The sequence below is a fragment of the Quercus suber genome, unplaced genomic scaffold (genome assembly GCF_002906115.3).
Source record: "Quercus suber isolate HL8 unplaced genomic scaffold, Cork oak 2.0 scaffold_6, whole genome shotgun sequence".
Lineage (NCBI taxonomy): Eukaryota > Viridiplantae > Streptophyta > Magnoliopsida > Fagales > Fagaceae > Quercus > Quercus suber.
The window spans coordinates 982,560-1,004,503 of NW_027069472.1; the positions used below are offsets into that span (position 1 = coordinate 982,560).

The following is a 21,944-nucleotide window of genomic DNA, read 5'->3' on the forward strand; positions in this document are numbered from 1 at the left end:
TAAAAATCAATATTAAACAAATGACTAGATCTAGTTTATGCACGCAATTTAGACCCCACAATAATCAAACATATTCAAATTATTAAATTAATATAATATAATAATAAAATTTCTAGCTATAATAATTGTTATGCTCAATACAAGACATTTGAAATGTCTTGAATGACATATCAAAGTTGCAAACCATTTATTACATTAAGTGCAACAAGATAAATTAAATAGTCCTCAAACCAAAAAAAAAAAAAAAAATCACAAGCAACATATTTCCTAACGAGATTCCCCTGATGATTGAATTTGTGCAGTAGGAGAATGGTCACCTGCATTATCACAATCCTAAATATAATAAAGACAATGTTATAAGTTCATTTAACAACAATATTACTAAATAGTACAATAAAACTAATCCATTACCAATTGAATACATTAAATACATTTTCAAAACATTAAAAACATTTGACAAAATTTAGTTACAAAATTAATTGTAACTTAAGAATATAGTCTTACTTAATATCTTTTTATTGGACGTGAATTTTGACAAACCCACCATTGGATTACATTTTTTTCTTACATCTTCCATGCTTACAAAAATTTTAGAAAATTAAAGATCAATAGCTATGTCATCAATAAATTGTTTAAATTGCAATTTTTTATAGTTTAAAACTATACATAAAATACAATCTTATAAATCATATAGTAAATAACAGTTGATTGACACAAAATTTGATATGTGTATTAAGAGAGTAAAGAATATACAATTCAACGATTAAATTTTCAAAATATATAGAAATGTTTATTTTATTAAGTCGGATTGTACCCTTAGACTACAATAAATTTTGTAATTAAACTTTGTCCAAAAAATTTTGCTCATGTAAGTCAATGCATGCCATCAAAGAAACAATTATTAATACATTGCCATCTACCAACAACCAATTAGTCAACACCATAGTAAATTACATATTCTAATAACAAAATCAGTCAACACTGTAGTAAAGTAGATATTCTAATAATAACATCACATGAAGGATGAGTTTAATATCAAATTTAAGAATAAATTTAGAGTTGTGGAAGAAAATAAATATACCTCCAATTATAGTTGTTTAAGTGTTTTAGAAAAAAAGAATACACACTATAAGATAGTGGTAGCTAGCACATATTAACAACTAGGAATGCAACTCATAACCTTATATAACAATTATCATAGCCAAAAATCAAGTAATTAATCTAACCTCATAATTTATGAAGGTAATTTACCAAACATTTGGCATACAACAAGCATAATTTTTTAATTATTTGATATACTTTTGATTTTTTTTAGTTATCAAAATGTATATATTTATATATACTTAAATAAATTGTTCTATATTTTATTGATAATTTTTCATTTTGAAAAATTCTCATTATGTAATATCTTATAATTAAAAGTAAATAGTATTTTTATTATTAATAACAGTTAAATTATTAAGATTAAAGAAAAAATTATCCTCCAAATTTTAGGTGTTTGGCCCACATCTAACCTTTTTTTTTTTTTTTTTTTTGGGAGAGAGGCCCACACCCAACCTAAACTTTCAGTCAAACTGAAAATAATTTTCAATTAAGTAAAATTAGACATGTAAAATAATTTTTTTAGTATGGGCTTTAGAGGCAGTTTAAAAGCGCAGCTATAGGTCCTTGTTTATTATTATTATTATTTTTTTGGCAAAAGTATTTTCCCTGTATTTTTTTTTCTCAACTTGTTTATAGCTAAATAAAAATCAATATTAAATAAATGACTAGATCTAGTTTATGCACGCAATTTAGACCCCACAATAATCAAATATATTCAAATTATTAAATTAATATAATATAATAATAAAATTTCGAGCTATAATAATTGTTATGCTCAATAAAAGACATTTGAAATGTCTTGAATGCCATATCAAAGTTGCAAACCATTTAATACATTTAGTGCAACAAGATAAATTAAATAGTCCTCAAACCAAAAAAAAATCACAAGCAGCATATTTCCTAACGAGATTCCCCTGATGATTGAATTTGCACAATAGGAGAATGGTTACTTGCATTATCACAATCCTAAATATAGTAAAGACAATGTTATAAGTTCATTTAACAACAATATTACTAAATAGTACAATAAAACTAATCCATTACCAATTGAATACATTAAATACATTTTCAAAACATTAAAAACATTTGACAAAATTTAGCTACAAAATTAATTGTAACTTAAGAATATAGTCTTACTTAATATCTTTTTATTGGACGTGAATTTTGACAAACCCACCATTGGATTACATCTTTTTCTTATATCTTCCATGCTTACAAAAATTTTAGAAAATTAAAGATCAATAGCTATGTCATCAATAAATTGTTTAAATTGCAAGTTTTTATAATTTAAAACTATACATAAAATATAATCTTATAAATCATATAGTAAATAACAGTTGATTGACACAAAATTTGATATGTGTATTAAGAGAGTAAAGAATATGCAATTCAATGATTAAATTTTCAAAATATGTAGAAATGTTTATTTTATTAAGTCATATTGTACCCTTAGACTACAATAAATTTTGTAATTAAACTTTGTCCAAAAATTTTTACTCATGTAAGTCAATGTGTGCCATCAAAGAAACAATTATTAATACATTGCCATCTACCAACAACCAATTAGTCAACACCATAGTAAATTACATATTCTAATAACAAAATCAGTCAACACTGTAGTAAAGTAGATATTCTAATAATAACATCACATGAAGGATGAGTTTAATATCAAATTTAAGAATAAATTTAGAGTTGTGGAAGAAAATAAATATACCTCCAATTATAGTTGTTTAAGTGTTTTAGAAAAAAAGAATACACACTATAAGATAGTGTTAGCTAGCACATATTAACAACTAGGAAAGCAATTCATAACCTTATATAACAATTATCATAGCCAAAAATCAAGTAATTAATCTAACCTCATAACTTATGAAGGTAATTTACCAAACATTTGGCATACAACAAGCATAATTTTTTAATTATTTGATATACTTTTGATTTTTTTAGTTATCAAAATGTATATATTTATATATACTTAAATAAATTTTTCTATATTTTATTGATAATTTTTCATTTTGAAAAATTCTCATTATGTAATATCTTATAATTAAAAGTAAATACTATTTTTATTATTAATAACAGTTAAATTATTAAGATTAAAGAAAAAAATTGTTTAATTGAATCATAAGTTGACATATAAAAAATTAGATATTTTATTTTCTAACAATAACTATAAGGGCATATTTAGCTTGCATTATATTAATTAATTTAATCACTAAATATGATTCAATTTATTTTTATAAAAAATTAATGTTTAATTAAATTAACATAAAGTTGATTAGCTTTAAGCCAGTGGGATGGTATCTCCCCATGCCTCAAGTGCATGGGGAGTGTTGTGACCTCAATTTGATCAGAGGGAAAAATTATTTAATTGAATTGTAAATTGATATATAAAGTGTTAGGTTCTAAAAACTTAGAATTTTATGTATTTAGAACTCTAATGTGTATTGTTGGCAAACCATGATCAAAACAGGTTGTTAGTCTTGTTTAGACTTGCTCAAAGTGTGGGCGTTTTATGTAAAGTTGGAATCGAGTGGCTGCAGAAGTATTAGTGACTTTCGGCCTGGCTCGATCGATCAAAAATTAGACTCTATCGATCGAATATCGGGCAGAACGTTTTTTCTGCAGAATTTCCAACTCAGCCCAAGCTCATTGAGGATTAGGGTTTCAGATCTAATTCTCCTAGTATATAACGAAAACCCTAGTCACGTTTTGTAGTGCGGTCCTTGTTGCTCATATTTTGCGATTTGTGTGAATCTCTTATGAGATCTTTGAGGAGCTTTCCTTCACATAAACTTAGGGTTTTCAAGGTAGAGATTACTTAAACATCTTGATGATCAACTCAGTTGCTGCCATTGGAGCTTAAAGAATAATAAGCGTGGGTGCTTGTATCTTGTGGAGAATCCAAGAAAGAAAGAGTTTGTGGATTCAGAGTTTGCACGTGGTCGTGTCAGTAAGTTTTACTGGTGGGTAGCATTAGGAAGTCAAGCGGGGAGCTTGTAAGTCCTTTTGTACGAATTTCGATTCTTTCGCATAGTGGATTCAGGTTTACCTTGAGGATAGTTAGGTCAAATCCTCCCCAAGTTTTTACCATGTGGTTTCCTGGGTCATCATATCATTGCGTTATTTACTTTTCCGCTGCTTTATATTCTTGATATGATTGTGTGATTGTGATAATCTAGATTTACATAAATTGACTAAGTTAATCACTTGACTAATTAACTAGGTTAATTCGGTTGGTTTAAGGGGTCTAAAACCGTTCATAAAGAAATAGATATTTAATTTAATTTAATTACTTAATATGATTCATTTGCTTTTTGTAATAAATTAGTGTTTAATTAAATTAAACTAAAGTTGACTAGTTTTAAGCTAGTAGGATGGTATCTCCCCATGCCTTAAATGCATGGGGAGTGTTGTGGCCTCGATTTGAGTGAGAGGAAAAATTGATTAATTGAATTGTAAATTGATATATAAAAAATTAAATATTTTATTTTTTGACAATAATTAGAAGGGCATATTTAGCTTGGATTATTTTAATTAATTTAATCACTAAATATGATTCAATTTCTTTCTGTAAAAAATTAATGTTTAATTAAATTAAAATAAATTTGATTAGTTTTAAAGTAATGGGATGGTATCTCCCCGTGCCTTAAGTGCATGCGGAGTGTTGTGGCCTCTGTTTGATTGGAGAGAAAAATTGTTTAATTGAATCATAAATTGTTATATAAAAAATTAGATATTTTATTTCCTAACAATAATTATAAGGGCATATTTAGTTTGTATTATTTTAATTAATTTAATCACTAGATATGATTCAATTGATTTTTATAATAACTTAATGTTTAATTAAATTAAAATAAAGTGATTAGTTTTAGGCCAATGGGATGGTATCTCCCCATGCCTTAAGTGCATAGGGAATATTGTAGCCTCAGTTTGAATGACCATTTTTTTAATTGAATTGTAAGTTGACATATAAAAAAATTAGATATTTTATTTTTTAACAATAACTATAAGAGCATATTTAGCTTGGACTATTTTAATTAATTTAATCACTAAATATGATTCAATCACTTGTTGTAATAAATTAATGTTAAATTAAATTAAAATGAAGTTGATTAGTTTTAAGCCAGTGGGATGGTATCTCCCCATGTGGCCTCAGTTTGAGTAGAGGGAAGGGGAATTTATGTAGTATTTCTAGTTATTTTAAAAAATAAGTTCGATTTAATTATCATCAACCATATTTTCGAAAAGTGGCATTTCTAAAAAGTCCATACAAAGAAAAAGAGATATTTCACCTAGATGATAGGGAGGAATGAAAGGAAGACCTTTAAACTAATGGGGGCCGTGGCCCCTGATTTATTATTATTTTAAAAAAAAATATTATTAGTATATATTTTGGAAGTCTAAATTCAAAAAAAAAATTATTAATCTCTCTAAATTTTTTTTTAAAAAAATAGTCATTTCAAATTAAATGTTGGTCTAAATAATCTTAAAAAGAAAATGATTATTTGAGTCAAAAGTGTTTTATATTATAGTTTGCTTGTTTTATGTTGTTTGAGTGCCTTTAGTTTTGTTTGTATATATGTTTGATAAAGATTAATAACTATATCATCAATCAAATGTTTAAATTTCAAGTTACTGTAGTATTTATTAAATTACGTATAAAAATTAATTTATAAATTAAATAGTAAATAACATCTAATTAATATGAAATTTGACATGCTTGTTAAAAATATAAAGAATATATAATTCAATGATTAGATTTTCAAAATACGTAGTAATGTTAAATTTATTTGTGAAAGTTGTAATCTTAGGTTATTACCAAGTTTATAGCCAAACTTTATCTTAAATAAATTCTACTCATACACATCAAAGTAACTAACGGTAGTATTTATGTACTAATATTTTTAACTAGTTAAAAAAATAAATACATTATATTTATAGTCACAACATAATGACAAATAAAATTTTTTTTTAGAGAGGTTCAACTTATAGCGTCCACTTCTGATTATAATTCTTTATCATAATACTAAGACATACACGCGCCAAAAAACTTGCTAACATCAAGACTAACGACATTTGATGACATCATCTTGTCATGTCATCAGACACGCAAGTATAACCACGTTAGCCTTAGTCCACATCATTGGCACATCATCGTATGACGACAGTGCCTTTACAACCTGATCCATGACCCGACTCGGACCGTGTAGATTGTTGATCGTGCTGATTGTTGACTTTGACTTGATTGTTGACTTAAACTTATTGCATTGATCTTTGACCAATAGTTAAAATTTTGAAATGGCCTATTTTGTCCAGTTTTTTCGCATTGATTTTGGACTCCATTTCTTCATTTGAAACTCTGAAATCAGTCAATTAGCACATTCTTTATCGAGGTTTCTTCAAATGCATTCTTTAAGGTATCTCCAAGGGATCTTCTCATACTTACCCAACCTCAAGACTTCATAAAACTTTTTCCTTGAGTTTGAAGGTGGGTATTAGAGATATATTAAACATATTAGCCCAAAGTATTAGGCCCAATCCCACTTTTACTTGTACTAGTAGTTTAGGACTTAGTCACTGTGGATGACTAAATTTCGAGTTTGAAATAAAGTCGAACAAGTAAAATAGTTTCACAAATGTGAATTTGTATTGATAAATGTGTGATACAATTCTCTGTGATTACAAAGACTAATCCTCTAATTCAATCTCATTGAAAGATTTGTTGATTAGAATTGTGGTAATGTGATTTTGATTCGAACACCAAATATACTTCAATTTGGCTAAAAAATGGATCGAAGGTCTTTGAAACAGAATTACAATGAATCTCTACCTATGAGCTTGTTAGAAATCTGTTAGGACATATGTGTTTTCACTTGTTAAGAACATATGTCACTTATTTATGTAAATTGGCTAAATCCTTTGACAAAACGTACTCTACTTGTAATTGGGTAGTTCTAGGTGTTTTTAATACTTCAAAAATAAGGTTTCAAGATCAAGTGTTGAAGTCATCAAGTCTGTCCAAGAAAAAGCAAGCTGAAGTGCAAATTCATTAAAGCTCGACACCTGCTCGATAGCTACCTCAACACCTGCTATCTGTCGAGATTTAAAATTTCAGATTTTCTAATTTGATTTTCTTGGGATCTGTGAATATGTTTTTGGGCCTTCTTTTCTCCAAACCCTAAACATATAAAATGATTGTTTTAAGAGCCGTCAAGTGTGACACAAGTTGAAAAATCATTGAGCAATCTCTGTTCAAGAAAATTGTGATCAAAGACGAAGTTCTTGACCTAGTTCATCTTCTCTGAAGAAGTTACTGTGTATTTGCACCATAGGGTTTTGTGACCAAGCATCTTCCTAATCTTCATCGTGTAGGATGAACTGAAGAACTTTGTAGCCAACCTCTCTTCCTTAAGTTGGTGTTTTGAAGTCACGTACTGGGAACCGCGCATTGGTTAGTCACGTACTTATGAGTCGTGCATCAAAGGTGGGAACTGTCACTACAGATCAAGTCCAATTGGGTATTGGGGTAAGGGTTCAACTGTAGGTTGGTAAGGTACTTGAGATTCCTTTACTTATAACCGCTTGATTTGATAATAGTGGAGTTTCGGGAGTGGTGACCTGAAAATCACCCGATGAGGTTTTTACCGCGAGGTTTTTCCCCATTCGTAAACAAATCACCGTGTCATTTAATTTCCACTGCATATTTAGTATTTGGTGATTTGTTTGTGCTTCCACGCAATTGCATGATAAATTGATTAATTAATAACTTAGCTAGTTAATTAATTGGTTTAATCACAAGGGGTCATTCAGTTTGTGGCCTATCAAGTGGTATCAGAGCAGGCACACTCTGATTAGGTTTAATCTTTACTGTGTTGATCCATTGACCATTGTTTGTCATGGATAGAGGACAATCATTAATTATACCTCCTTTATTTGATGGCATTAACTATGCATACTGGAAAGTACGCATGAGAGCTTTCTTGCAGTCTTTAGATGAGAAGGTGTGGCAAGCTGTAAAGATTGGCTGGACCAAGCCAAAAGAAGAACTGGCCGATTAGGATGACGCAAAGATCAAGGCGGCTAACTTCAACAGCAGAGTGTTAAATGCCCTATTTAGTGCAGTCACCAATGAGGAGTTCAAGAAGATATCCTCAACTGAAACTACTAAGGAGGCTTAGACCATCCTCCAGACAACTTATGAAGGAACAAAGGCTGTCAAAGATTCAAAGTTTCAGAGGCTCACTACAAGCTTTGAAGAAATTAAGATGGAGGAGGATGAGTCGTTTGATGAGTTCTATACCAAGCTAAAGGACATAGTGAACTCAGCCTTCAATCTTGGGGAAACCATCCCTGAACCCAAGGTTGTAAGGAAGGTGCTCAGATCTCTACCTGAGAGATTCCATACCAAGATTACGGCAATAGAAGAATAAAAGGATATTGACAAAATTCTTTTGACTGAGCTAGTTGGAAACTTGCAAACCTACGAGCTAAGACTATCTAGGATTGGCAAAACAGGTAAAGGCAAGAGCATGGCCTTGAAGGCAAAGAGTAGTGATACAGAAGAGTCTTCCGATGATGAAGATTCTAAGATGAAGTCCTACATTACAAGGCAGTTTAAGAAATTTATGAAAAATTCCAATAGGAGGAACTTTGACAAGGACCGCAGACAATCCAGTTCTTCTCAGTTTAAGAGCCAAGACAAAGGGAGGAAAGACACTAAGGATGGCGGTCAGTACACTGTTCTGGCTGGACCAAAGTGCTTCAGATGTCATGGATTCAGTCACATGAAGCATGAATGCCTAACATATCTCAAGAGCATTGGGAAGAGTAAAGCACTTGCTGCAACCTTGAGTGACACTGAGCCCGAAGATGATTCCGACAATGAGGATGACGGAATCTTAAATGCCTTCACTGCCACAGTCAATCCTACTGAAGGGATTGTTGAAGAAGTGAATGAAGAAGAAGAACTGGTGGAGTCCAAATTTGAGAAAATGGATGATCAAGATGATATCCACTCAGCCTATGAGAAGCTTTACAAGCTCTCTGAGAAGCATGAGAAATTGTATAAGCTGGCCACCAAGAAGCTTAGTGGTGTGGAACTTGATCGTGAAGAGTTGTCTACAAAGTTTGATGAGGCGAATCAAACTATTTGAGCACTGAGATTTGAGAACAACTTTTTGGCTGAAAAGACCAAGAAGCTTGAAGCTGAGCTGTTTCAAGTTAGATTTCAATTGGAGAGGATTTCAAGTGCAAAGCTTGATGAGATGCAGAACAATCAGAAAATTGTTTCGGATCGAACAGGCTTAGGGTATGGTCTTTCTTTCTCTAACACTGCTTCTACTAGTAATACTGTTTTTGTTTCTCCTGCTAATAACACTGAAATTGAGAACACTGATGTTAAAACTGAATTAGTTAGTAAGAACTTAGACAAGGATAAATCTATCTTAGGAGCACCTCCTAATCAAGATAAGAAAGATGCTAAAAACCCTAGGACTAAGAAGGCTAACTCTCAAAAGCCTAAACAAAAGAAGCAGCATCTCTGTCATCATTGTGGAGCTGCCAGTCATACTCGACCTAATTGCTATAAGTTGCTAGCCACTCAACAGAGCAACGGCACGATAGCATCTGGAAGCCAAAATCAGTTTCAATCCTCTCTTGCTCCTCCTAGAGATCTTCTGAAAGCCCTCATGTTCCTTTCGAACTTGAATGGTTTCAATTCTTCCCCCTCACTGGCTGTTCAAGGGTTCAATCAAAGGAAAGGTTCTTCCAAGGTGTGGAAGAAAAAGGACTCTAAGTGACTACATCACTTTCTTTTCCCTTTTTGCTTTTCTTGTTTGTTGCATTGCTTGTGTGTTTTGCATTTTTGTTGAGTCAGTCTAGTTTTATGCTTTGTTTTGTTTAACATGTTTTTATGTGTTTACTTTCAATTTTGTTTACTTTTGTTTTAAAAAAAAATTTAAAAAAAATTGAAAAATTAGGAAAATACAAAAACAGTGTGTGTTTTGTGTACTTTGGTACTTGTGTACCTTGGATGACCATTGAAACAAAGTTTCTAAACTTTGTATCTTTTGTAACTTAGATGAGCATCTCTATGCACAACTAAGCAAGTGAGCTTTGTGATTCTTGTTTGTGATGAGTAAGATTAAGTTATCTCTTAAATCTTAACACTCATATCACTCTTTTTGACGGGTAGGACTAGAAAATCCTAAGAGAAAGGCATAAATAACCATCTCACCACTGTTGCTCACCAATCATAAATGACACTTGTATGCTTCGGTATAGCAAAAGTGCAGTGTCATAGACACCTGTATGCTTCGGCATAGCAAAAGTGCAGTGTCAAAGATATTCGTATGCTTCGGCATAGCAAAAGTGCGATGTCAAATGCTTAACATCTTGGATATTTTTTTTCTCTCTTTTTATGCCCATGTATGATATGCTAAAATAAAAGAAAATATGCAAAGAAAATAAAAATCAAAAAGATAAAAAATGCTTTAAATATAGTTGCAAGTGTGTATTCTAGGAGATGTGGGAGTTATAGGATGTACCTCAAAGGTGATAGTCCCCATCAAACAGTTATAATTGTGTGTGAATTAAAGTTATTTTCTTATATCTCAGATCGTCATAACATGTATACACATATGCAATCTTGCGATGTTTTTCACACACAACACGCAATATTCTTTACTACTTTTGATACATGTACAAGTACAATGTGATTTGGCCATCACAAAGGTTTTACATGTGCTAATGTATGCTCACTAAACTGTCTTAACTTATTTTTGAAAAATAAAATTGGTTAGACTTGTTTAGTGTGTGTGTGTTTTTTGAGGATCCATGTGCTTAAATTTTTGTTGAGAGATGATTTTGAGAGCTTTATATGTTGAATAGATCTTTGGTTGAGGTGTATGTTGGATTGCATTCATGTCTGTGTTTTTCTCTTCTCTAAAAACTGCTTTTTCAACCTGGCTCGACACCTCCTCGATACTTGGTTATCTGTCGAGCATCTCAAGCCTTTTTCTTATCGCAATCTCGACACCTTTTCGACACCTGATGGATCGATCGAGAAAGTTCCTGTCTCCTCAATACCTTCTCAATACCTGGTCGATCGATCGAGCTTCTGGCTTTGAAATTGGTTTTGTACCTTGATACCTCCATCTATCGATGGCCAAATTCTCAACACCTTTCTCAACAGCTTCCTTGATACCTCTTGACACCTTAGCTGGCGAGAATTACTGAACTGTCTATAAAAGGATCTGTCGCGATTTTTCACTCATTTCCTCGATCTCTCTCGATCTATCCGAAGGCTTTTCATCTCCCAACCACTTTTCTCTCACTCAAAACTTCAAATCCTCTTCATTTTCAGTCTTCCCTTGGTTTCTATCACTTGGTAAGTTCATTTTTCCCTTCCTTTTTCAAGCATTGCATGTCTTGAAACCTAGTTTTAGGGAATTTTGAAAATTTTTGGGGTTTTTCAAAATTGATGAGTTTTTCTTGAAATTTTGGTTTGGGTTTTCACTTAAATGCTTTCAAAATGTCATACATTGCATTCCATGTGCATTAGAATGATATTTACATGCATTTAGATGTGTGCTCTATGCTATGTGCTAGTATGATTGGATTGGGCTGAGCCTATGATGCTTTTTGATTTGCATGTCACATACTCATGCATTCCCATGCATACGTTCTTTTTGTTCAGCATATTTGATCTATTTGAATTGTGTTGGGACTTTTCTGATTGTCTTCCTCTCTATCTCTTTCTCATTCTTTTACATTAGTAATGTCTATGGCACCCAAATGTAAATCCATTCCTGCTCGGAACCCTCTGCGTTCTGGAGCTTCCTCTTCTTTTGACTCTGCTCCTCTTAACCTTCGGTTCCGTGATGGAGATACCCACAAGGCATTTACGGAGAACTTTTCTCGACAAGGTGTTCATTCGGAACGCCAAGTCATTCTGGCGGACTTCGCCGACACTGACCTTCCCTCTATCATTCATAGTAGGGGATGCGAGTCACTGTGTGACGTCCCGGTCACTTGTCCTCTCATGTTGATTCAAGAGTTTTACTCCAATATGCATGGGATAGATCGTTCAGTACCTCTCTTTTTCACTCGCGTTCGAGGTACGCGCATCCCTGTCACACCGCAGCTAGTTGCAGATGTGCTTAGGGTTCCTGGGATAGAGTTTCCTGACTATCCTTCTTGTGAGCGTCTGAGGACTGTGTCCAAAGATGTGCTTATCTCTGCCTTTTGTTAGCGCCCTGTTGATTGGGGTGAGTATCAGTACACATCATGTAGGCCTTTTGCTAAAGGTCCTAGATTCCTAAACATGGTGATGACATTTTTACTCCATTCTCTCTCTCACTACAACTCTATCACAGAGCCTCGTGCTTGATTTTTGTTATCTCTTTTAGAGCATCTTACTATAGATTTTCCTTCTCACTTTATTCTTTCTATCATAGATGTTCATCTTGATTCTGCATCCCATGATAAGCTCATCTTTCCTTTCGCTATCACGAGGATCTTATGCCATTTTTCTATTCCCTTTCTTGTGTTCGACCACTCCACACACATATGTGCCATAGATGTAGCTACCGTAAAACATAGTGAGGCGCAGTGTAGGTTGCGATAGACAGATTCCACTCCTCCCTCCCGTTCGGCTCCATCCAGATCAGCTCCATCTACATCTACTTCTTCTTCCTCTATGGGCGATGTATCTCTAAGAGACATTATGGCGCAGCTGCAGCACATGGACACTCTCCGCTGAGTTGTATCAGGTGAATGTTCGTGTTGGTCGTATTGCGCGACGGCAGACGACCATGGGTGGTTTTGCTCCAGAGGCTACTCCTTCACCACCTACTCCAGCAGCTTCAGATTCTGAGGATGAGGATGAGGATGATGATGATGATGATGATGATGGAGATGCTAGCTTTACTGATGAGATGTCTATATGACACTCTACCCTTTGTCACTGGTGACAAAAATGGGGAGTAGTTTTGAGTTATAAGAGTAGTCATTTTAGGGGAAGAGTTAGGATAGGACATTTTGATAGGGGGAGTGTTGATATTCTTGAGGGATGTAGTGAGGTCTTGATGTATCTTTCCTTTTCTATTCTTTATAGATACATTGATCTTGTATATGAGGTCCTTTGACCATTTTTACATACATTGTACTTATTTTCTATATATGTGGATGTATGTTCCTTTCACCTCTCTCTTCATGTGTTGTTTCTTCTCTATCTTTATACACATATTCTTTATACTTGTATGCAATCTATTATTTCTATTTCACACAAGATGCCTTAATGAGTTTTGTTTAATGTGTTTCAGAAATACAGGTTGTCAAAATCTACTTGCCATAAACTCTCTTCTTACAAAGTTTTTCAAGAGTTTGTGTTAGGATAGATTTTATTGTATCAACAAGTGAATATGAGTTGAGTGATTTATGACTTCTCTCATATATTCATTTGTTTGTTGTGGTTTTATCATGGATTGCCAAAGGGGGAGATTGTTAGGACATATATGTTTTCACTTGTTAAGAACATATATCACTTATTTATGTAAATTGGCTAAATCTTTTGACAAAACGCACTCTACTTGTAATTGAGTAGTTTTAGATGTTTTTAATATTTCAAGAAACAAGGTTTCAAGATCAAGTGTTGAAGCCATCAAGTCTGTCCAAGAAAAAGCAAGCTGAAGTGCAAATTCATTAAAGCTCGACACCTGCTCGATAGCTACCTCGACACCTGCTATCTGTCGAGATTTAAAATTTCAGATTTTTTGATCTGATTTTCTTGGGATCTGTGAATATGTTTTTGGGCATTCTTTTCTCCAAACCCTAAACATATAAAATGATTGTTTTAAGAACCGTCAAGTGTGACACAAGTTGAAAAATCATTGAGCAATCTCTGTTCAAGAAAATTGTGATCAAAGACGAAGTTCTTGACTTAGTTCACATTCTCTAAAGAAGTTGCTGTGTATTTGCACCATAGGGTTTTGTGACCAAGCATCTTCCTAATCTTCATTATGTAGGATGAACTGAAGAACTTTGCAGCCAACCTCTCTTCCTTAAGTTGGTGTTTTGAAGTCCCGTACTGGGATCCGCGCATTGGTTAGTCACGTACTTGGGAGTCGTGCATCAAAGGTGGGAACTGTCACTACAGATCAAGTCCAATTAGGTATTGGGGTAAGGGTTCAACTGTAGGTTGGTATGGTACTTGAGATTCCTTTACTTGTAACTGCTTGATTTGATAATAGTGAAGTTTCGGGAGTGGTGACCTAAAAATCACTCGGTGGGGTTTTTGCCGCGAGGTTTTTCCCCATTCGTAAACAAATCACCGTGTCATTTAATTTCCACTGCATATTTAGTTTTTGGTGATTTGTTTGTGCTTCCATGCAATTGCATGATAAATTGATTAATTAATAACTTGGCTAATTAATTAATTGGTTTAATCACAAGGAGTCATTCAGTTTGTTGCTTATCAAAATCTTTTGTTTTTCATGTTCTTCATGTGTTCTTTGTCTTTGAAGGTTTATGGTGAAAGTTCTTCGAGGCTTTAGAGGCTTGAATCCATTGAGCTTTACCAATTTATGGTTTGTTGAAGTTTCTAGAGGCTTTTGAACTTAATTCCAACAAACTTTGAGTTTTAGGAAGATGATTTGGATGATTTCTCTTTGAATGTTCTTCATATTCGAAGATGAAGTTCTTGAAGTTCTTAGAGACTTTAAGGCTTGATTCCAACAAAACTTCTGTACTTTTGAATCTTCTTTGATGTTGCTTGTGGCATGGATTCCTTGGTGTCTTCTAAGATCTCTCCCAAGATGTCTGTAGGAGGCAAAATTTTAAGCCAATTATAAAATGCCACATCAAAGTTTAGTGACAAATTCTAGATTAATATGTCATTAAATTAGTTAAATCAAATGACAACACGTGTCATCCAAATTGATATTACATTAGCATATTGAAATTTGCCATGTGTCACTTGGCCCATAAGATAAAGATAAATCCCATATTCAAAGTTTATGGATAATTATCTTTATTAAAATAAATAAAATAACATAAAGTTAAATTTTCTATTCAAGTTTGATGGATAATTATCTTTATTAAAATAAATAAATTAAATAGAGATAATTATTTATCTTTGTTGAGCAATATCTTTATCAAAATGTGATTTTAATCAAAATAGATAAATAGAGATAATTATTCCTAAGCAAAATTTGGGCTAATCAAAAGTCTACTACATATTTTCAAGCATATTAATTCAAAGTGGATCTTATCCTCTAAAACCACTATAAATAGGGGACATCCCCTCTCATTTTCAACACTAAGTTTTCAAGAAGCCTAAACTTTGGAGAAATTCTGTGTCAAGAATCTTTGAGGAACTTGAAGAACATTCAAAGGACTTGAAGGACATTCAAAGGACTTGAAGAACTTGAAGAACAACAAATCTCTAACAAAGTCAAAGCCAGAGATTCGTTGTAAAGATCATTTGATCCATCTTCCAGCCAAATTGAAGAAAATTTTGCGTTTGTGTCAAGACTATAAAGAAGATAGAATCAAGGGAGCACTTTTGTAAAAGAATCAAAACAAAGACTGTACTCACTACTTGATTAATACAAAATTATATTTGTGGAACACATTTTTCAATTTGTTTGATTTTCTACAATTGGGAAATTTTGTGTTTACAATGTCTTCCAAGATGTCTTGGTGTGTGTCCCAAGATGTGTTGGTGTGTGTTCCAAGATGTTTTGGTGTGTGGAAATGCTTTAGGAAGACTTCTATTTATAGGAGTTTGGGGGTGAGTAAGCGACACGTGATAGAGTTTGATTGGTGACACATGTCATAGTTTGATTGAAGGATTTTTAAGACTTTTTCTCCAAGACACATGATATCATTAGCCAAAATGTCTTGATTTTCAAGGTGACACATGTCAGCAATTGATTAGATCACTTATGTCATCGCTTATGTCATCGCTTACACATGCCAGATGTCATTGCTTACACATGTCATATGTCGTTGCTTACACTTGCTGATTTGTGGCATGTGTTATTGCTTACACGTGCTGTTATGTGATTGACATTTTGCATACTTTTTTTTTTTAATTTTTATTTTATTTTATGATACTTGGCAAATTTATGTTGGTTCTTGAATGGTGATGGTAGAAACTAGTTGTAGTTAGTGGCGTTTTGTAATTGACTGTACTTTGTGGATTTGGTAGTATGATGTGTCAGCTTGTAATAGGTCGGGAATTTTCCTTCTCTACAATCACCTATATATACTTATGTTTTGGTCCATTGTAACACAGGTTATTGTACTATACTTTTACATAATAAAGATGTAGCTCTTAAGTAATTCCTCCATAGACGTAGGTCAACAAGGCTGAACCACGTAACCTTCATGTTCTCAATATTACTATTTTATGCTTCCCCTTTCATATCCACTATAGTAAATATAACATGGTATAATACATCGCATTACTAATATATTTAACAATATAGACTAAACCTTAATTTGGTTACAAAAAAAAAAAAAAAAAAAACTTAGATGCTCTGAGAGCAATGTTCTCTCCTCTCACATGAGGGATGGTCCTCACACATGGGACCCACCCCTCATGTGAGAGAAGGGATCGTTGCACCCACAGCACGTAAGAATTACCCTACAAATAAACCATCCCAATTGTGTTATAATTGTTAATTCATGTTTCAAACTATATAAGCTGTCATGGGTCCCGCAGGTTTATTTTGATTATCTATTGCCTGGCAATGTCAGTATATATACATGCTCAAATAGCTAGCCAACACTCAATGGCTACCAATGGCAACTCACGTCTTATCAATTTTCACTTCTCAATCTCATCCCTTCTTTTAATTCTCCTAGCCATATTACCATCCGGGTCTCACATTATCACGGCCTACGGTTTCTCAATCAGAGAAGCAACCATTGATGACCTCCAACTTGCTTTCAAGCAAAACAAACTTACCTCGAGACAACTCGTTGAGTTTTACATTGGAGAAATCCGGAAACTCAACCCGATCCTTCATGGAGTCATAGAGGTGAACCCAGATGCTCTATATGAAGCTGATAAGGCGGACCACGAGCGCAACGCTAAGGAACCCAGGTCACTATCTGGGTTGCATGGTATTCCAATATTGGTCAAGGATACTATTGGAACAAAGGATAAGCTGAATACCACGGCTGGCTCGTTTGCACTGCTTGGCTCAGTTGTGCCTAGGGATGCTGTTGTGGTAACCAGGTTGAGAAATGCTGGGGCTATCATACTGGGGAAGGCTGGCCTGAGCGAGTGGGCTAATTTTATGTCACTGGCAGCACCTAGTGGTTTTAGTGCAAGAGGTGGCCAGGGCAAAGTAAGTTAATTTTACGTGCTTGCGAAATAAGATAAATAAATAAATATATATATATATATATATATATAAGTTCAAAGAATTCGATATTTATATTATAAATTCGTGTTCCACGTGGACTTTTTTATTAAAAAATGTCGTACTTTTTTAAGAAACTCAATTTTTGAGAACTCGAGTTACATGTAAAACTCGAATTTCATGAACTTAAGTTACAAAATATTGTTAAATTACTAAATATTTTACAAATAGTGATAGATTACTAAATATTTTGCCCAAACATGCTGTTAGGCCATTTTCGCCAATACTTTTATTAAAAATGATTTGGCTTACTTCCAGTACTTTTTTAACTAGATGTCTCATTTTATTTTAAATATACAATAACAAGTGATAGTAAGTTTTAATCTTCAAATTTTATTTAGTTAGTGAGTGATCATGTGGTAGTTTCTCATTAAAACAAATAGAGATTCCAGTTAAAAAAGTACTGGAGATAAGCCAAAATTTATTTTAAAAAAAACTATATACTTAATGCGACTTTAATTCAAGCCAATAAACTTAATTGTGACCAAGACCCCAATGTTTTACTATTGCATGCATAATCCTTGCCCTTATTTAAATATTGTTTAGGTATGCCAAAATAGAAGAGAAGAGAAAGGTGGAAAGAGTGACTAATGATGTCTCACTTAATGAGAGTCTTATGTGGAAGGTTGTTGAGAGAGAGATAGATAATTCTCCTAATTTGAGCCTTAGTAATTACGTAGTCTCACTCTCATCTCCTCAAACACTCTCTCACCCTTAAATACTAAAGCCATAAGGACCCAATTACTATGCCTTGAATGCACCCTTACAATGCGATAAAAACACTTGGAACTTGGAAGAATGTTTTGTTTTCTTTCTAACTTTTAAGGACCGGTCTATTAATTTTTCTCTCTCCTTATTTTTCTTTTTAATATTCTTTAGAATTAAACACCTTTTTGTTTCTTTTATTGATATTGACCACAATAAAATAAGTGTACTTTAATGGGTTTTTTTTGAATATTTGTTAATGGATCATTTTAGAAAAGTCAAAATATCACTTTGATGAAAAATATAAAAATTTTATCAAAAAAGTTTGTTTGTTTGTTTTTTTTTTTTTTTTTCATGAAAAATTTCTAAAATTTTTTCCTAAATCAATTCAAATATAAAAATTTTATCAAAAAAGTTTGTTTGTTTGTTTTTTTTTTTTTTTTTCATGAAAAATTTCTAAAATTTTTTCCTAAATCAATTCCATTAGAGCATCCATTAACCTTTCTCATAAATGAATTGTAGTGAAGTTGAGAATAATTCCACTTGTTTATACAAAGTGAAGAGCTACTGAATTTCAGCACTTTATATATACATATATATATCAAAGTTAGAAAGTTCAAACTAAAGAATATTATTCGTGTGTATTAAAATACTTAGTATTCTCAAAAGAAAAGGCAATGGGTTAATCCCACGTCAGAAAATGAGTGTAAAATAAAGAGATTTAAAGCTTATGCTATGTATTCAAGAGTTTGGTCATTTTGAATATACACCATTATCAGTTTCTTTAAGGCATTCTGTATTCTCTATTCTTCTGCAACACTTAAAGAAAAAAAAATAAAAAAAAATAAAAAATAAAAAATAAAAACATTGGCTATAACATATGTATCTATTTGACAATTTCATATTATATCATAGTCTAATAACATTGGCTATACTATACCATACTATACATATCTCTAGAATTTGCTCTCTGTTGTGTTCTTCTGAAATACCCTCTTAGTCTTTAATTCTCTAACTCTCTGTTTCATAAGTATGACATTTTTTTTTTTTTGGTGGTATTTACTTACTGTTCATGGATATTATCCCTAAATTAAAAAGAGTAGTTAGATATCTTACAAATTTGTTTATAAACTTACACAATTCAATCTCAAGTTGATATAATTATAATATTAGATATACTTTAATTGAAATGATCATACTTACAAGCTTGTTTCCCAACACATTATTATATTTGAACTATGCTCATTTTGCAAGCAAGCTTAAATGGAATTGTGATGTCGCGGAAGCCTAAAAAAGAGCACACACGATGCTCTCTTGATGAAACAGAAACTAAACTGTTAGTTCCTGGTAGTAAACCTCGAATCCACGAGGGGTTCCTTGAATCCACAAGGTGATAAGTCTGGAATCCACCAGAGAATACAATAGACACAAGTCTGAATTTTTATTGATAATAAACTATGAAAAACGTTTACAAACTTAGAGGCCTATTTAAGGGCTCCTTAAAACTTGATATACAAGAAAATATAATCTAAAATAACTCCTAATTGATACCTAACCATAACAGGAACCAAATTTGACCTAAAAAGCATTAAATGCACCTAAAAACAAGGAAATAAATCACCTAAACCTAAAATAACGTTTTTTACATAAAAATACCAAAAATAATAAATTACAATAATTAAATAGTAAATTGTGTCCTACATCAGACCCCTCCACTTGAAACAAACTCGTCCTCGAGTTCATCTTTGAAATCTGAAATCTCCCATGCCAAGAGAACAAATACTTTGAATACTTCACCCGCTTTTTCTTATTGAGAATCTATCAATCAAGTAACTTAGATTAATAAACTAATATCAATTTGAAACGGTAACGTGTTTGGTCCTTCTCATCCCTGCGGCACTTGTCGAACTTTGATTGGCTTATCTTTTTGATCTGGATTCGTCACATGTTACAGGTCGAGTTTGCTACTCATATCAACATGTTAGGTGATGAAGGTTAAATTGGGCCATATAGGCCATTCTGTTCTTTCCATGGCTCCAAGCTCGGCAGCCGCTCTGTAAAGTCCATATCATCTAATTTTGAAAAATTGCATTTGTATCCAAGGGATGTGATATTGGTTTTCTTGCAGGGCCCAATTTTTTTGAGCCATTAAAAATTTGGCCTAAACATAATTAAAAGCTTTTGCACAGCATGATATGTCATAACATAATCATATCTATCTCTAAAAGGTTTACTTTTTTGTTTCCCTAAGACTTTGTGCTGCAATTTTCATTCACCATGGTTATTTATGTACAAATGGTCTAAATAGAGTGCCACTGTGACTAATTGAACAGGCCAATCGCGAGGACAGTATCAGATGCTGTTTATGTTCTTGATGCTATTGCAGGTTTCGACTACAATGATAAAGTAACAAAAAATGCATCAAAGTACATTCCACGTGGTGGCTATAAACAGTTTCTAAATGCTTATAGGCTCAAAGGAAGAGGTTGGTATAGTTAGGAATCCCTTCTTTACTTCTGGCACTGGATCTCTCCATGCTAAAGCTTTTGAGCATCATTTCCAGACTCTAAGGTAAAGAGTTCCATGTACTAATCTAAATATAAAAAAAAATAAATAAATAAATAATTTCAAGTAATAATTTGGCTTAACATAATGGCGTTGCTTTAATATGTCATAATTTTTATGTTAAATTAAAGGCAAGAAGGTGCAATTTTGATAGACCACTTGGAAATAGCCAACATCGATGTTATCTTGAATGTCACATTAAGTGGGAAGCAATAGCTTTGCTGGCTGAGTTCAAACTATCCTTAAATGCATATCTAAAAGATCTGGTGGTTTCTCCAGTGCGGTCCTGGGCAGACGTAATAGCCTTCAACAAGAAGTTCTCAGATGTGGTAAGTAGAAAACTCTAAAATTACAACAAATTTACTATACAGAACTTACAAACTTGCGTGATAATGAATATAAATGATTAGTGTCACTTTAACAATATAATAAATAAATATTTCAATTACTTATTTTCTAATGGTGAAATATCACCAGAGGCTCCTTAATTTCTTTGATCCATGGTTGGATACTCAAGCGACATGGGCAAAGCTTGTATTTTTGATGCTGAAAATTTGACTTGAATGGACATGCAGGAAAAGATTAAGGAATATGGCAAGCCATCTTTCTAGCATCCCAAGCCACGAATGGAATTGGCAGTAATGAGAAGGCAGCATTGCTTAACTTGAAAAAACTTTCGAGAGATGGATTTGAGAAACTGATGCATAAGAATAGGTTAGATGCATTGGTAACATTTGGTCCAGATGCTGCTCCAGTTCTTGCAATTGGGGATTCCCTGGTATTAATGTCCCTGCAGGATATGATAATAACGGTGGCCCTTTGGCATAACCTTTGGAGGACTAAAGGGCTCAGAGCCAACGTTGATTGAGATTGCATATGGCTTTGAGCAGGCTACTAAGATTAGAAAGCACCTTCATTTAAACCTGATGTTTTAGAACAACCTCTATTTTAAATTGAAGAACGTGTATTAACCTCTTAATCATGTACTTCGATTAAACTTGTATGATCTGGTGATTTCTATTTATCAATAACAAGAAATAAAGCATTAATATATGTTCTTATGGCAGATGATACATCGAGTATAGTATCAAAACAAGCTCAAATTTAAATGAAAAGGACAGTGACCTAAAAATT

The 21,944-nt window shown here is 32.8% G+C and overlaps 1 protein-coding gene across 1 annotated transcript; it reads left to right on the plus strand.

Annotated features, from left to right (window-relative positions):
• The first annotated feature begins 9,417 nt into the window (after positions 1-9,417).
• LOC112018079 (probable amidase At4g34880) lies at positions 9,418-21,745 on the plus strand. The gene is given in 11 exon segments (XM_065773707.1): positions 9,418-9,488; positions 17,009-17,465; positions 20,200-20,204; positions 20,579-20,728; positions 20,730-20,816; positions 20,942-21,018; positions 21,021-21,139; positions 21,386-21,407; positions 21,410-21,574; positions 21,577-21,621; positions 21,624-21,745. Coding segments are annotated over 11 exon segments (1,320 nt in total).
• The last annotated feature ends 199 nt before the right edge of the window (positions 21,746-21,944 follow it).